The following is an 18,994-nucleotide window of genomic DNA, read 5'->3' as shown; positions in this document are numbered from 1 at the left end:
CGGTGACACCCTTACTTGTGTGTGTCTTGTCATATCCGCAAAAAGAGAAAAGTTGCTCCGGCATGTATGGTGTGTTAGAGTGGTTAGTTGTCACAATAAGCGAGAAAGGTTGACATGGTGCATGCTAAATCTCAAACCTCCGTGGAATCACCCGTCACCACAAAAATACGCCAAAAAGAGGAGTGTCTACAGGCATAAGGAGAATGTGACAGAGCTCTTAAATGAAAATCAGCATGGGCTTTGCTTTTCAGAGATGGCGAAAACGTAGGGATTTTAAATGTTGTAAAAGCAACATGGAGATGGCGTTTTTATGGAATTTTATTGAACAGATAAATTACCATGTAGCAGTCTATCAGAGCTCATTATAAAGCATTATCTATTGTGAAGGGTCATTTCATTATGGTTATTAAACGCAGTGCTGAAGTGCCAACTAGTCTCTCCCCTGTGAAGGATCCATTTACCACTCTACAGATAAAGCGTCATCGGGATAATTCCGGTTTCGCGTATCTACCCCGAAGTGATAAAATTCTGTTTCAAAATTTTAAGGCCAGACAAGTAGTTTAAGGCTTGGTTTGTAGGGAATTACAAACCTGCGCACATATATTCAAATGTGCATAACTATAGAATTAATTCTTAATGCGCACGTGAGCGCCATCAGCGTTTCTCACAGGTTCGCGTTTAAAGTCTGTGTAGAGAGAACGATGTCGTCTTAGCGGCCTCTAATTTAATAACTAATGATCCTTGCAACGGAAGTGAATCAATCAAAGCTAACTTTAGCTGAAAAAAATCTTTATTCAAGAACCGCTATAAAGACAAAACAATCTCTGTTACCTTACAACAATCTACATTGTTAAAAGCGCTATATAAATGAAGATGACTTGACCTGACTTCTAGCACTGTGCTGGAATTCATTTTCAAGGAAGTACCATGCCTATTAATGTAACGTCTTCACAGGATTTTTCCTGCAGTGAAAATTTTTTTGCGGCCGCCAAAGCAAATTTTTGTCCCGCCAAAGCAAATTTTTGTCCCGCCAAAGTCTTATTTGATTGGTGAGTAATGTAAATGAACTGCTGCGATTGTGACAGGGCGCATGTTTAACTAAAAGAACGAGCAGAGAGAGAGCCCTCTCTCTCTACGGAGCCAGGCGAAAGTATAAACAAGGCTTCAAACTAAGAACAAACTAAGCGCTGTCTTGCTCTCTCTCCCTCGCACATATTAATTAAAATAAATTGAACGATGGTAAAAGGTCGGAAGACCAAAGTTTCATGTGGAAGTTTCATTCGGAGAATTTTGTTTTTTTCTGAATTACTGCTGGGTGTGAATTGTGCTAAAACGTTGCCTTATCTTCTCTGAAAAGCGTTCCGCACATTCAGCTGACATAACATTTCAGTGATGAAATGTTTTCCGTGTTGAGACAAATCATGTGGGATGTCCTAACTGCCGGGATAATCACACAACGTGTATAACACGTCAAATTTGCGAACTGACTTCTTTGAACCGATTAATTTTAATGAATGGTTAAAACAACTGATCGTCTCACGAGACCAGTGACTGAATCGGTGTATAACAAATCGGTAACGTTACAATTAAGGTTCCATTTATTAAACTCTAGTTAACTACATTAGTTAACATTAACTATTAATAAACTGCACTTCTTCAGCATTTATTAATCTTAAAATTAAAAATGTTAATTTTCAACATTTAATAGCCTACATTATTGAAATCAAAAGTTGTATTTGTTAACATTAGTTAATGCACTGTGAACTAACATGAACAAACAATGAACAGCTGTATTTATTAACTAAGATTAAGAAAGATTAATAAATACAGTAACAAATGTATTTCTCATGGTTAGTTCATGTTAGTTAGCCTGATACATTAATGTTAACAAATCAAACCATATTGTAAAGTGTTTCAAACTAATAATTTACCCAGAACACTTAAAATAAGAACGTAAGTGTGCTTACCCCCCTTTTTTAGTAAGATAAGCCTACATGGTTAGCAAGATTTAGCCTTAATAAACTACAGTATTTATAATTGAATTTTATTCAAAACTATTAGTTAAAATAAACTTTTAACCATTTTTGACCCAGGAAAAACTCTGCTTCAGCTAGTCAGATTGAGAATTTCTATCTAACTGGTTATATCTTATAAGCCTAGTAGTGAATGTTTTCTAATATGAGCAGTACGATAACCATTTTCATTTGCATAGTCAGGCAGAGCCGAGGCACCGCCAAAATGTTCTTTTGCAAAAGAACGCAGTGTACCATTAAAGAGGACCTATGTTTAGAAAATGTGTTTTTTACATTTTCAACTTTCTTTAGTGTGTAATGTTGCTGTTTGACCATGAAAAATATCTGCAAAGATAAAAGTCCAATAACAAAACTATCAATTGTAGTCACAATATTCCCCGTTTAAATAATTCCCAATGTAAAACGTATTCCAGTAGAGCACAAACTAAATTATGAACCTATAAACTAGCATAATAGGGGCCCTTTAAATCAACCATAAAAAGTGCCCAAAACAATAACAGGCAGTTGAACTCACATATCCAGATTCTGCTTGGCCATCTCTAGATCCCACTTGATCTCAGAATTGATGTAGAAGTACAGTTTCTTGGGCATGGGCAGCGGAATTAACGGAGCTCGCACTCTGTCCGGTTTCTTACTAACAGAGAAACAACACATGTCAATTACGTTACACAAATGTCTTTTTAGGCCAGCATCTTACTAGCCGATATTTCAGTCAATTTAAAATGTCAGCCTTATTTACATATTCACTGAAGAGAGTGCAAGTGCGCACATGGCCATCGGGGTGGGTGATATACCAGTAGATACGACAGACCTGTAGAAATGTGTCAACTGGTAGAGATTTTGAATTACAGTCTATCGTGGTTTCACTTGTGTTATTTTACTGTGCTGTGCTTTCACGAAAGTTTATCATTTGAATGTATTATAAGCCTTGTGATTATTTTTTTTAAACAATATTTTTAGACAAGTTCTGTATTCTGTATTCTACAAGTTCTGTGGTAGCACCAACAGGTTTTATCGTAGGTTTTATACGATCTGAAAACAAGGCTTTAAGTGTAAAATACCGAACTTGTCCTTTAAGTAATTGTAAAACATAAAATGCAAACAAGTGTATCATATTAGATCCATGCTTTCGTCTTAAAGTGACAGCAGCCTAATAAACTTGTCTGTCATTAATGTTAATCAAACAATCTCTCACTGCCCTTGACTGAATCAATTTTGTAACTTTAATAAGAATAATATACAATTTACACAGAGAAGTCTACGCAGTATTTTTGTACATTTTATTACTTTTTAAAATCTATGTAATATTTCTTATTTCAAGACCTTGATGTTTTTCAGGTCTATTTCATCTGTGTCTGTTTTAATGTAGATATTTTTTGTCCCATTGCTCGTAATTAGTTTCTTTCTTCTTATTTTATCTGAGACTGTTTACTTGTCTTTAGTAAGCTTGAGAGTTTTTTTTTACTTATATTAGTTAGGCTAATATTAGTCTTTTTGTAATATTGAAATTTGTGGTGAGAATTCTGAAATTTAAAATGGTAAAAACTAGGGCTGTCAAACGATTAAAATATTTAATCGCGATTAATCGCATTAATGTCGTAGTTAACTCGCGATTAATCACAAATTTTTATCTATTCTAAATGTCTCTTGATTTCTTTTTGTTCCATTATTTTTTCTCATTTTAATGCTCTTATCAACATGGAAAAGTGGATCGGCTTGCTTTGTGCAAATGTTTTTTATTGAAAACAACATTGGGATACTGTGTTCAATTTCACACTTACATTCTCACTTGGAGCAAATAGCTAATCTCTCACACAATGTAACGCTGTCCATCAATAAAAGGGTGAAAGAAATACTGACGAGGTAACATTACTGATAGGCTATTTATTGATGAGTGGGCGTAGAAACGCATCAGCGGTGTGTGTGCTTGACCATCGGTATTTCAGATTGGACGTGCCGCGATGACAACTCAGTTCACAACGACACAACACACAGATCACTTGTCTTGTCAATAGAACCATTTGGCAACTTTTTAAAAGTAAACTTTACATTCAGAATCTTATTGGCGTCCATTTCGTCGTCTCGCGCTCATCATTCATCCTCTCCAAACGTAACGTTAAAGCGGGTCGCAGTCGCACACCGGACGAGAAGCGCAGCGCCTCGTATTCAAAATTCGAACACATTATTCTCTATGAGTGTACACACACCGGCGGCGGCATTCTGCGTTTTTATTGCTGGCCATAAACTGAGAAAGCGCGCGTCCGATCGATGTGCGATACGAGTTGTCCTAGACGCGGCTCGGCGCTGCGCTTCTCGTTCACTCCTTGGCCGGTTCGCATCGCAAGCCCAAACCAGTGCGGCGCCTGTTGTTTTGTTTCTGGTCTAGCTAGATCCGCTGTGGTGTTGTAGTTTTAACAACGTTACTAGTTGTTTCAAAAGCATGTGAAAAAAACTACAAAGTTTGCTAGGCGTTAATCTCGCGATAAAAAAATTGACGCCGTTAAAATGGGTTTGCGTTAACGCCGTTAATAACGCGTTTAACTGACAGCCCTAGTAAAAACATTATTTAAAGCAAAAATATCATGATATTGTAATCGTGAAATGAAATTACTCATATTTTGATATCAGATTTTGGCCAAATCACCTACTTCTAAGTGGCCGATGGCCAATGACATTATTTTCACACTGAAGAAGCAGTTGTTTAACCCTCTGGGGTCTGAGGGGTTTTATGGGTCCTAGAGGCGTTCTGACATGCTCTGACATTTGTGCTTATTTCTGTTAATTGTGACATTTTTATGGCTAAAGTCTGATTACACTGTATTTAGCACAAACTCTGCTACAATAATATGTAAGCAGCATGTATGTAGTTTGTGGTTTTGAGATAATGACGTTCATGCGTGGTTTGTGAAAAAAAAAAAAAAATTGTCACTGAAATAAGGTCATGAAACCCACACTGATTATTTCCTCACAACAGATAGCCTACAAACAGATTATATATATATATATATATATATATATATATGTATATGTATATATTTATATATAAATATATCTGTTTGTAGGCTATCTGTTTTTAAAACATAAAAAAACACACAGCACAACGTATTATATATATAAAAAACTGTTTCATTATTTCAACAAAATGAGACTGATTAAATATTTAAACAAACAAAACAGAATAGAACACACTCTTGGAACAAAACAAAAAATTTAACATTTAAATAGCCTATATCCCTATTAGGCTACAACAGAATTGGTTGAATTTAAAATTGTAAACTTTTAAAAATTGTATCACAGATACAGATACTAGAATATTTGCTCCAAAAATATGTGAAAATCATCCTGCCTACTTCATTCAGATAAAACAATATAATGATTTTAAATTTGTAAGACATGTCTTGTGTAACAAAGCTTTTTGCGAGGAGGCTTGACTCGTCATGAATATTGAGTGTTTCACACCTGAGAAAGACAAAGACCCTCCCATAATGGCCCTATCAGGTGCTATCATTATGAGGAGCCTTGCAAAAAGAATGAGGAGTGAATTTGAAAAAGAATGGCTTTTTGATTGTTTGGATTTATTTACAACACAACATAATCCAAAGATACACAACAAAGGACAAAAAGCACATTATTGAACACTGATCTAAAGACAGAGACTTGAACAGTCACACACCTTTGTGCCATTCCTGAAACATAGTACATACCTTACATTTCCAAGGTGTTTGATTTTTCATTTTACCATGTTCATGTACAGTAGGTAGTCAACCAGAATGCCTATTATCGCCACGCCAGTCGGCACGGCAAAATCATTGTGGCAAAAATAAACCAGTACCATTTCATTTCAAAGTCGTTCGCAAAATGACCGCCAGGTGGTGCAAAGGGACAGTTTGCAAAACAGTTGCAATTGCCACATTTTTAAACGTAAGTGGGGCTAATGTCAATGAACAGTAAGGATGAAATACTACAATGCTAATTTCCAAATAAGCCTACAACAAACATGAAAAATAGAAAAAGAGCTATTGACATTTGCTGTAGCTACAATAATGGAAAAACCAAATATTTGGTGTAGTTGAAACTGCATGTTATAGTAATAGGCTAATTTTATTATTAAATAAAGAAAGAACATTTTTTTAATGTTGTTTAAACAAACAATATATATAGACTATTATTTGAACGAACAGTGAACTATTATATATATTATAATATATAAACTATATATAATATATAACTATTATATATATATATATACACACATGCACGGCTTTTCAAAATGTCACAAAGCGTTTTGGGATTGTTTTAAATGAAATACTTAAGTTTATAATGAAGTGTTTTGGCACACCATGCCGAGTGGCGCTACGCATTGTTCTAAAATCGGGTTTTATTCTGGCATGTTGAATTAGTGTTCGACAGACACGGAGGCGCTTTCATTTGGATTTATTTTTTTTCATAACAGCTAAAAGAACTTAATAGCCAATACTCCACCTTTTTTTGCACATAATTCAAAACTGTAAATTTTTATTCATGTACACTCACAATAGGCTAACGACAAAACGTTTTATGTTGTCTCTTTCTCCGGGAACTACGCGTCAAAAAAATTTACCGAACGCCACTTGCCTCACCTCAGTCACAATAAGTAATCAGTCTAAAGCATTAAATGTCTAAATATTTAATAAATGAATAAGAGAAACACAGGATCTACTCAAACATGTTTAGCTATCATGTGTTTGATCGCGTCCCAATGAGGATCTGAAAACCCAAGAGTGAAACTCTCGCTCAAATTAAACGTAAATCGCCAGATCACAGATCAAATAATTTCTTTGTCGAAATGTTGCGATACTGTTTTATTTAAGTTCATAATTATTCTATTTAGTTTAACAGCAGCACGAAATACCCACTGTGGTTCGAGATTTATAAAAAAAAAAAAAAATGTATTCATAAAGTGCACCCTGGTTTTAACTAAGGATCCAAAGATCCCTGTAGAAATTAATATTGAGTTGAAAAAAATGTATGATAACAAATTAACATGAATTTAAAGTATTTCGGTTTGCTTGGAAAAAGCTGGCCTAAACCGAGGTAGCATTTTAAATCCTCAATTAGACTATTGAAATAATGAAATATTTAGTTAGCCTTATAAACTTTTTTATGATAGAAATATTACTACATGTAGCCTATGATTTAATTCCTTCATTATCAACCCTTTAATAATGCTAATGTCTAAGTGTGAATTGCGACTTCTCTCTGTCTCAGAGAACCCCCCACAGGCTCCTCTAAGAGCCTGTGGGGGGTTTGGAGGGGCAGTGGCTTTATCGTAGGTGTGCAGGAGGTATTAAGGCTGATTTATACTTCTGCGTCGGACCTACGCCGGAGTCTCTGCGCTGTAGGCAACGCGGTGGTTTTAGTTTATACTTCTGCGTCGTTGTCCGCGTTAACGCGCAATTACTCATGCAGAGGGAGCATGTGAAACCCGAGGGAGGGGTTCTAGCAGACCAATCACAGCGCTTGCGTCCGCGTAGAATTGACGCGTTGTTACATTTTTGGGAGAGGTGCACGTCAGGGAACGCCGAAGGGTACATACGCTACACCAATGATGGGCAGTAAAGTGTTAGAAGTAACGCGTTACTGTAATCCCATTACTTTTTCCAAGTAACAAGTAAAGTAAGGGATTACAATCGCAAAAACAGTAATTGGATTACTGTTACTTTCCCGTAAGGAGGCTGCGTTACTGTGATTTTGTTTCGTTAGACTGTCTCGTGAGTCGTTGCTTAATTTGAGCCGGAACACGCCCGACGTTGGATACGGAACCTTTTTTATTAGATCCGGCACCTGCTATGTCACTATGGAAAATTAATTGCCTAAATAAAAAAAATTAAATAAAAATAGTATTTGTGTAGCTTAGTGTTCAATGTTGTTATCGATAGAGCTGCGCGAATGGGGTATTATTTCATCCGCAACCGCATCACAAAACTCATCATCTGTAAATGCTGATGCGAGCCGCGAGAAAGCCCTTGTCTGTTCTAGAAAGGATGCAGCAAAGATATTTAATGATAATATGAGACAAAGGCCTGCGCCGAGTTTCATTAATTTATGAGGTGCGTGCTCTAGTTAACAATGAAAGTGAAAGTGAACACGGCTCGCCGGCTCCTCCATGTCACGGTTATTATATTGTCTGCTATATTTGCCTTGTATTTGTTAAATACATGCAAATGGTTGATGAAACATTTATTAAAATAAGATACAATTGAATTTATACAAAACGAAATTCACTTTAAAGAAAGGCTTTTAACAATGCAATGCAAGTGAACGTGGCGCGCTAGCGCCTCAATGTCACGGTTATTATATTGTCTGCTATATTTGCTTTTTATTTATTAAATACATGCAATTGGTTGATGAAATATTTATTAAAATTAAGATACAATTTATACAAAACGAAATTCACTTTAAAGAAAGGCTTTCTACAAAGCAAAAATGTATGAAATGGTAAAAACATGTCTGACGATTTACAAAAACAAAACTAATCTGCACTTTAATGTTAAAAGACGTAAATGTTAATAATTTGGAATACAGTCATGAGAGACTTTCATTTTAATTATTTTATTGCTGTATTTTATTTACATCTAGTCAAATAGAGGATTTTACAAAAAAATATTTGCATTTTATATGCTGGAATATGCAGAAATATAAGTTAACAGAAGAAGGACTTTGTTTATTTTGTTAAAAATATGGTGGAATGTGCAGAAATTGGTTAAATGTTCAACAATTTTCTTCAAGTCTGAAACTGTTGCATTTAATTTAATTTTTGGTTGATGCAATGTGCATAAAGTTAAAATATTGAAACTAGTTAAAGTTAAAGTTAAAAAAGAGAATGTTTCATTTGATTCAATTTTAGATGATGGAATATGCCGAAAGAATAGAATTAGGCTGAAAGGTCTGCTTTTATAGCGTATTCAGGTCGTGCATCATGTTTTTGAAGTTAAGTAACTAAAGTAACGTCTCGGTTACGTATGTAACCCTCGTTCCCTGAAGGAGGGAACGGAGACGTATGTCGTGACCGACAAATAGGAATCTCGCTAGAGAGCCAATCTACTTCGAGTGAAACTAAACGAGCCAATACACATTGGCATGCAATCATTTGCATCAGCTGCGCAGCCTCGCAGCACGGGTATATAACGAGCAGCTGGTGATTGCACTGTAGTTTTTTGCTGAGGAGCCAAGCCGATAAGCTGGCTGCCCCGGCGGGCGGCAGCAGATGTGTCGACGGGACATACGTCTCCGTTCCCTCCTTCAGGGAACGAGGGTTACATACGTAACCGAGACGTTCCCTATCAGTCGGTCACTACGACGTATGTCGTGACCGACAAATAGGAATCCCTACCAAAGCGCCACAGCTGCTGCACCCCATCCAGCACCCTGTGCAAGCCTCTACACCTTCTTGCCTGGAAGGACGATAGGAGGAGGCTTACACAGAGTGAACCTGTCACTGTTGTTCCGTGATAACCCATACAGTGAGATTATTGGATAACACTGGGCAAGCGTGCCCGAACTGAAGGAGGGGAACGCTGCGGAAGCCACATTCTCGAGGAGTTAAGTGGAGATAACATATGGACTAACCCGAGGGTTGTACAGCATATGAGTAGTGGGTGACTTAGCCCAAGGGAAAGACACGGGCTTCCGTTTAGGAGCAGCCGTGGAGAATATACACATATGGGATCCCCGTAGGGTCACACATATGGGACCCAGCCTAAATCCGGTTCTCAAGGATTCAACGGATAAAGCCCTGGCACCGGACGCTCCGCCAAGTCCGGCCCGAGGGTTTTTGGAGGACTCACAGGTTTTTCACACTGGAGAATAAGGGTGCACAGTAGGGTGCAGCAAGCCGACAGAGCCGGGCCTCTCAGTGCAGTTCTCGAACCACACACTGCTGCCAGCTGGTGACAGAAGAGGCGGATGAGGGTGGTGAGGATTCTCTCCTCCCACTACTCTCCAGCCCTCTTCAGACCCAGAGATAAGGGAACTGTTCAGATTCTCAAAAGAACTCAAAAGTTCTGTTCAGAACTCAAACGATTCACTTCCCGGCCCTCCACCAGGAGTGAGCAGCTCCACCCATCTCCGCGTCACTCGTCTCTGGTGATTGTTTCACCGACACTTAAATAGTGGCTGAGACGGGCGGTGTCATCCCCCTGCAGCGGACACAGTAGAACAGGCTGTGCGAGATTTGTTTTTTGCAGGGAATGACACCTGTGGCGACGAGTAGACTGAGGGGCAGCCCACGAGGTACTCTGGTGGTACGTCGGAGGAAGCGCTTCAGTCTGCTGCTGACTGTGGAGAACTGCTGGGCCAGTTCTCAACAGTGTCGCCGAAAAGGCCACCTTGTGAGATGGGAGCATCGAGAAAGCGTGCTTTGACTAGCTCTCACACCTCTACAAGGACAGCCAGGGCGCTTCTGGACCACCAAGGCGGACATCGTCTGATCGAGGGCCTGCGCTGTGACTTGAACACGGTCCGTCAACAACCGCAGCTCAACCCCGGCTCAGAACTACCCTCATGCAATAAGAGTGCCTTGGCCTCAAATGCAGGGTAGAGGTGGCCTGCCAGAAGCACAGCCACCCCACCATCGAGAGTAGTGAGAGAGGTGAAAACTTATGCAGAATTTGGCACTCCATTTTTTATTTTTTTGGCACCAATATAGCTCCATACTGCTAAGTTTTCAATGCACATCCGAGAAAGACCCAGGAAAGCATGGCTGTCAGCTCTGAATCTGATTCAGCATAAGCACACTATTACAGTGGGAACTCAGCCTCATCATTTCCAGAACGAAACAGCCCCTCTCTCCAATGCAGCAATCGACATCTGCCCTCAGCTGGAGCCTTGAATGAAATGCTAGGTTCCTCCATTTTGAAGGACCAGCAATCCCATCCAGAAGCTGCACAGCTTGTGATGCGCTAGAGAGGGAGGGGCCCTAGGGGGTTGGTTCCCCGAAGGAGAAGCCCTCAGCTCTCAGGATCACCCAAGCTATTCTACTGAAGTAGACCTCTCCTGGTGGCCACCAGGGAGGGCGCTACAACGGAGAATAGACATGGCCGCGCATCTAGAGCGCCAAACGCGAGCGCTGGGTCGCCGTGACAACCCGCGCTGCAGCCCGGCAGCTTGACGGCACACGACACGCTGGTGTCCCAGAGTGTCGAGCAGACCTGCAGCTGTGCTTTCACACACAAGCAGCGGCTGGCCAACAACAGAGGGGACTCAAGCTTTCCGGAGAAAACAGAGTCAACCAGCGTGCCGACATGGTCATGTTCCCGTGCGAAAACAAGAACCACCCACGAACACAGTCTCACATGTTTCCCAGGCATGCGAGACAGTGATCATGGCCGTCAGTGAGGACAGAAAACGACTGCATCTAGAAACACACGGGTGGAATGTCATCTTTAGAAAGACGCAACGCACACCCATGTAAGCTCTTTCAGGTGAATGCTCTTCTTGGTACTGAAGCACGCAGGGGAACAGTCGCAGCGGACACAGACAGAAATGTGCAACCTGTCGTGCGCTGTCTCTCTTCACGGCGGTCTTACCAGCCGTAAGAACGGCTATTTAACGCTCTTGGCGCACCGTTACCAGCTGTGAAAACAGCTTTTTTGTTTTGCTCAGAACACAAAAACAAAAGAGAAAAGAAAGTCGACCCCACTGCCGCGCTGTATCGCCTGCACCAGACACGAGAGATCTTCCTGAAGAGCTTGCTCGTTGTTTGATCACTCAATATTGGATAGATTAAACAGCATCGGTTGGCTCCGAAGCAAAAAGATACAGTGCAATCACCAGCTGCTCGTTATATACCCGCGCTACGAGGCTGCACAGCTGATGCAAATGATTGCATGCCAATGTGTATTGGCTCGTTTAGTTTCACTCGAAGTAGATTGGCTCTCTAGCGAGATTCCTATTTGTCGGTCACGACATACGTCGTAGTGACCGACTGATAGGGAATTAATTACTTTTGAAAATAAGTAAACAGTAAAGTAAATGGATTACTTGCTTGGAGAAGTAATCAGTAATCAGTAACTAATTACTCTTTCCAAGTAACTTGACCAACACTGCGCTTCACACAGCCTACGACGTAGCTACGGCGTAAGTTCGACGCAGAAGTATAAATTGGACTTTAATGTCCTGTCTTTCATATGGAAAGTGTCGAATAGCAGGCCTGATGATACAGAGCAGGCAACGGCAAAATTAATTTCAGAATAAATCTCTCAATGTTTCCAAATAGGCCCTATCTTAATTAAATTATAAATATTGTGTAGCTAATGTTTTTCATTTAAAAATCAATTGAAGTGTTCAATCAAGTTGTTTCAACTGTTTTGTAGAGTTTTAAATGTTTGAGTAGTGTGTAGCCTATGATTGTCAACAATCTGGCATTATAGCCTACATGAACTTTTGATGAAACGCGACCATGCCAACTAAACATACAGAGCACTTTAATTTGCGATTCATTGTAAGGTGAATTTAACAAGGCAGTCTTTTTCTTTGAAGCAACAAAGGCTAAATAATTTGTTACATTTGTTTTTTGTAATTGGATGACACACAGTGATATATAGGCAGTATTATCAGCTGTATGTGTTTCTACCCTGAAACATTTAATTCAAATAGAGACCCGGCGCGCGCAATGAGGGAGACAAAAGAAACTTGCTAAACAGAGATAGCCTATAGCGCATCCGCGAGAGAGAGGCAAAGAATAACACCTGTTCTTAATTTATGTCGCTTTGTACTACTTTCATTTAGTAACCTAATGTTTTAATTGTAGACAGCAAAGCTGAAATCTCTTTGGCAATATAAAAAATATCGCGAGAATAAGATTCTGTATTTATGTATTTCGCATATGGAAACGCTAAACTCGACTTGTTTTAAATAAATAAACTGTCCCGACTCTATTTAAACCTTGGCTGATAATCTCCTTCAACAGCACCTTCGAGTTTTGTCGCCTGTACAGCGTTGGCAAACTCTTCTGGAATGTAGCAAATTTGTTGTAGCCCAATGTGCCATTATTAATTAAACAAAACGACTTTAATAATCTGTTACCTATTTTAAGCATTAAGAACGGTAAAACAAAGGCTGTCGGCCAACAACGGTTAACCGCATGTGCCCATAGGCTTCAATGTTATCGTCTAAACGCCTATTAATAAAAATAACACAATGAATAACAAAGCTCCAAAAAGCGTTTATTTTTGACAAATATCCTTTTAAACTACAAACAAAATGATGTGGATAGAGCTGAGATTCGAACTCCTGATCGCTTGAGGGTCCGCGACGCACATGTTGAAGCATTGACCACGCAGCTATCGTCTGAACTGTTTTACGCGCTTGAGGTTAACCTCTTATGCTTACGCAAAGCCTCATTGATGCGACATTTTTCTATTGCAATGTTTAATGTTGAAATGTTTTCTTTATTTATTAAAAGAAAATTATGCATAACAACCTACTGTACACTTATTTAAATATGAATTAATGCTAAAACCCAAATACTGCCGAGACCGACTAACACCGGTTAGCAAGTCCTGATAATGTTTTAATTTTACGATCAATTAGTTAAATTTATTTTACTGTTATGTTTCAGTTCATACATATAGGCCTATTAAAATAACACAAAGTAGGGCAATGACGCATAACCTTGACATGCATAGCCTTTCTAAATTATTAATTAGTTTTAGAAAAACTGGGCACACAATGTTAATGTTTAGCCTACTTTGCTTAAATTTGCTGCAATAATAGAAGCCTATTTGTTTCAGTTCTAAATTTGTACTGTAATTTCAGTATTGGGGATAATGAATTCTTTTAACTGATTCACTTGAATTTATTTGCTACCAGTTTTCAACGAGCCGCGGCAGATTCCGCAATAGAGAGAATAAATGGACACTTTTCAAAGTCTATTATTGTAGCCCCACTTAGCAGTAAAAGGCAGCAACTACACATCCCAATTTTAAAAGTATTATTCTGGTCGAGTACCAACTTTACAGAGAGATGTGGATGTTGAAGTCAGCAGGACTCCATCAGTGGCATCTGGTCCCTGTAAAAAAAGAAAGGTGAACATGCTGTTTTCAAGAAACCATATCGCTGCACGATTTTAAGAATACATTGTAGATTTTTCTGGTTAAAATTGCTTTTTAAAATTGACAAAATACACACACACACTCACACATGTATTAAATAATGAACACCAGGTATGTTGTGCCTTGTAGGCATATACGTGTAGGGCTGCATAAAATAATATATTAACAATAGTCTTTAGCAGACGGCCTAAAAATCTTTAAAAATGAACACTTCAGTAACACTACACTAGAGAAAAATATATTGATTATCATATGTTACTTCAAAATGTTTTCTTTCGTTATGACGTTATTAAATGAGATTGGAGTAAAAACATGAAGCCTAATGCACAGTGCGACTGACTCAAACTCACAACGCGTGCAGAAAACGTTCACTGAGGCGAGCGAGCCGTTTGAGCAGATATCCACAAACACAGTATTTAACAGTAAACACGGGTTTAAACATTATAATATTCACCGTATTAGAGTAAACACTGTAATACTAGCCTAATTTTATATCATGCTGTGTTTTATTATCGAACATAAAATCATCCTAGTGTCGTAAATGTTTGCGGGCCTATATAAATTAAGCATTGAAAGGTTGCCTACCAGTCTAGTTCACATTTCAACATGTTTCTGTCTATATATAAACGCATACATGTACGACATTAGGCTTCATGTTTTTACTCCAATCTCATTTCATAACGTAGCCTACCTTCCAGTTTAACATGTCTTACCTTAAAAATCTTTCTCATCTTCAAATCGCGTTCTTCTAATCCTGAGGTAATACAAGGTAAACAGCACAGCACAAACACAGTCTTTCAAACTCGACGAAAAGCAGAGAGGAGTACGTTACTGGGGCCTGTACCATGATGGTAGTTGAACAAACTCCGGGTTAAAGGATTCGTTTTGAGTTGACAAAACCAAACCAATCCAACCAGGCTTTGTTGGTACCATGATGCAGATCATCAACTTTCTCTGTCAACTCAGGCTTTGATCCTGAGTTTAGGTGTGACATCAGTAGCGAACAGCCAATCACATGCTAAGAAAGAGCGAATCTGCGATTCATTTCTCGCGAGAGAAACAGCGCGATTCACTTCTCTCTTCTGCAGAATATTACGAGATTGAAAAATATTAAGAATTTAAACAAATTTACACAGCAAGAAGAAAATAGCGGTCTATGAAAGGGGACAACTAAAAGAAAAAGTATTGCTATATTAGTGCAAGTAAAAATTGTGAAGTTAGTTTATACAGTTGATAAAGGTATTGAAGAATTGAAATTGTTAAAGCTCACATGTAGTCATTTTATAGCTTAAAGGCCATGTTGCAGGTTAACCACCACTGTCGATTACTGGGTACATAAATCACTCAAGATATGTATTTAATTTTTAAAATGTCTCAAAAATGGTCTTAAATACCAGTTTTTTACGTTTTTGGTATTAACGGGTTTTTTCACGCAATTCGGTGATGACGTCACGTTGGGGAGACGTGGAGGAAAGCTAGCCTGATGGCCGTCAAAGCCAGTGAAATGCATGGTCCGAGGAGAATGAGTGGAGAGTTGGTGAAGTGTCCTGGTGAGTTGCTATCATTTAGCAACGCAGCAATGAGATAACGACACATTTTTTTTTTACTGTCATTGAATAGCACCGAGTGAAAAATTAACGTTTTCTTTATAGTGGCGGTGATCATGACGTTAGTTCAGATAAGTAACGTTACCGGTAGCCTTTGTCATAGTACTGGTAAACTTTGTCTTTGTCATCTATAAATAGAAGGCTTCGTGCTAGCTATTTGGGCGTTTCTAAGCGTTTCTCTTCCTCCGGTGAAAATGTTGTTGCAAACGTAGCCGCCGCGCGTCTGTCGCGGTGTTTGGCAGGTGCTCGCGCGGGCGGTGCCGTCCCGTGGAAACTGCGCTGGAAAGCTTACAAGGGCAGTGAGTGCGTTTTGGTCGCTGGTCGAGGAGCTCACCCCGCGACCAGATGTGACTGAATGCTGAATGCATGCTGCCTGAATCCGTTTGTCCTGAAGATAGCATACACACATTTCAGGCAGGATCATGGTCTCCTTCAAGCCAGCACGCACGGGTAGCCTATGTTAATTGTTTGTTTACTTTTTTCACGAAGTCTTATGAACCAACTTAAACAGTTATAGGTGACTATAGATGTGTTGTATAGACAATGATCATGTTCTATAATCTGCGCTATCTGAATACTCTCGTCTACTACTCGTCTCTCTAGTCACTCTCAACGCTTTCAATGCGGGCTTTGGTAAACTCTCTCCCCAAGGTGACGTCATAGAATGCATAGTGGCGGAAAGGAGAATCGTTGGCGCTGTAAGATAGTACCTACTTTTTCGTATTATATTCCGTTTTGTGATACCCAACAACATAAAATACAATGGATAACAGTTTAAATGTTCATTACCAACAAGCAAATTGCACAAATTCGTTGAAAAATTTAACCTGCAACACGGCCTTTAAAGGTGCAGTGTGTAATTTTTAGCGGCATCTAGTGGTGAGATTTGCGAATTGCAAACAGCTAGTAACTTACGGCCTATCCCTCCCTTTTCAAACTCGAATGAGAAGCTACGGTGGCCGACGTAGGATAAAAGATGTCGTCGTCTGAGTCTGAGTCAGCAGAGAGTAGCAAGGCAATGAGATCAAGCAATGAGGTTTCTTTATATTATATTTTATATTAAAATGTACTTAATTATTAAGTAAAACCACATGTTATTGCGATTGTTATTTGTACTTGTTCATCATTGTGTTAGTCTTTTATTCACTGACTTTACCATAGATTGTTTCCATGCTAGTTAGTATAAGATAAGAGCTATGGATACGAGCATCAAAGCAGCTAGGTTAAGGGAAAATAGCTAACGTTATGATGTCCGAGGCGTCCTTCAGACTGGATGTTTTTCTCCACGTTTGCAGAGTCAAGGACAACCTGAGTATGTACCGGAATATGAGGGAAATAGACACGCATTCATGCGTGACAAAAAAAAAAACTTTACTTTTAGCAGGCAAAATATTTTTTTTTGTAATTCTATGAATTACACTGCAAATCAAAAGTAATACTACCCACCGGATGAAGAAGGGTTGGCTCTCCACAGAACATAAAATATTCAATTAATTAAAACTTTTCGTGTTCGCATTAATGAAGAAAAAACAATGTTTTTGACAAGACGTGACAGTTCTTCGTTACGGACACGACCGCTCTGAAGCGGCAGTAGACTCTTTAAAACGTTCAGAGAGACCTCAAAGAAGGCACAAAGCCTTTCTTTAAAGTGAATTTCGTTTTGTATTAATTGTATCTTAATTTTAATAAATGTTTCATCAACAAATTGCCTGGATTTAATAAATAAGAAGTAAATATAGCAGACAATAGATAATCACGAAACGCCTGCGCGTGAACTGGAGCGCGTCTCATAAATTAACCGAAACTCAGCGTTTAAGGTAGCCTACTTCACAGACCTGAAAAATATATCTATAGTGAAATGTCTACTTTTAAACAGAACAATTCAAAATGAAAGAAAACAGACTGCTCTCTGCTTATGTAATCCGTATGAAATGTGCATTTCTCTCTGGCGCATTCACTACTGCGAAGATGGCGAGTCAGCATCATCAACTTCATGTTTATTAATAAACAATTAAAATGTCTCATTGCTATATTTGACATATTCATAATCATTGATTTGCCGGTTCTTTGTGACAGCTTTTAGGTGCTTTATCGGCAGCGCCGCCGCCACCCTTACATAGCGCGTCATCTCCGCATCAAAAACATGATTGCGTGATGAAAACATGAAAAATACCACCTAAACATCGCCTAACTTCTTAGAAAGAAAACACAGAACAAATAGCCTAATGCGAATACGTCCATCTCGCGAATATGCAGTCTTCCTCAAGCCACAGGTCCGAAATCATGTCTCACGGCACTCCAGTAAAAAATGTATCGTTATACAAATATATCAGACGCTGCCATTTAGTCTTTATTTACAAACTTGGACACCACACGCGGCTATTGACTGACCACGAACAGGTAACTAAGCCTAGCATTTTTCATTCGTTAATGTCTTGTGGTCTTGCGGATCCGCGGATCCATAACTATGTTTAAAAATAATTTGCTATGTAGTGACCTTTAATTTGGAGTAGCAACAGGTGGAGTGACTTTATCCTTTGCTCACACCTGATCCAATTGATCCAATTTCAGTTTGAGACCTCTTACCTGGAACATAACCTGCCCCGGACCAGGTTAACCGTGGAGCGTAAGTTACAACTTGTATGTTAGACCCTATACCGACTATGCTGCTGAAAGAGATGCTTCCAGATGTCATAGATCCTCTTCTTAATATCATTAATTCATCTTTGTCTCTAGAATACGTACCAAAAACCTTTAAGATAGCTATGATTAAACCGCTTGTTAAAGAACCGCAACTTGATCCTACAACACTAGTCAATTACAGGCCGATCTCGAATCTGCCTTTTCTGTCAAAGATATTAGAAAAAGCAGTATCCTCACAACTGTGTTCCTTTCTTGAAAGAAATGATATCTGCGAGTATTTTCAGTCCGGATTTAGACCGTACCATAATACAGAGACAGCTCTCGTTAGAGTCACAAATTATTTGCTCTTATCATCCGATCGTGGTTGTATCTCTTTATTAGTGTTACTTGATCTTAGTGCTGCATTTGACACCATTGACCACAACATCCTTTTAAATAGACTTGAACATTATGTTGGCATTAGTGGAATTGCACTAGGATGGTTTAAATCATACTTATCTGACCGTTATCAGTTTGTAGCAGTAAATGAAGAGATGTCTTATCAATCACAAGTTCAGTATGGCGTACCACAAGGCTCAGTACTAGGACCGCTGCTGTTCACTCTGTACATGCTACCATT

At 38.9% G+C, this 18,994-nt stretch overlaps 1 protein-coding gene across 1 annotated transcript in view; it reads right to left on the bottom strand.

The window, feature by feature from the left end:
* The window catches only part of cratb (carnitine O-acetyltransferase b), a 60,069-nt gene that overhangs the window by 15,282 nt on the left and 25,793 nt on the right, over positions 1 to 18,994 (bottom strand). The window contains exon 10 of the mRNA XM_079590004.1: positions 2,548 to 2,667. Coding sequence (XP_079446130.1) covers positions 2,548 to 2,667 — 120 coding nt within the window. The remainder of the gene's footprint in view (positions 1 to 2,547; positions 2,668 to 18,994) is intronic.

Source organism: Phoxinus phoxinus, assembly GCF_949152265.1.
Source record: "Phoxinus phoxinus genome assembly, chromosome: 19".
Lineage (NCBI taxonomy): Eukaryota > Metazoa > Chordata > Actinopteri > Cypriniformes > Leuciscidae > Phoxinus > Phoxinus phoxinus.
The sequence above is the reverse complement of the archived record's forward strand: the minus strand, read 5'-3'. Positions and strand labels throughout refer to the sequence as shown.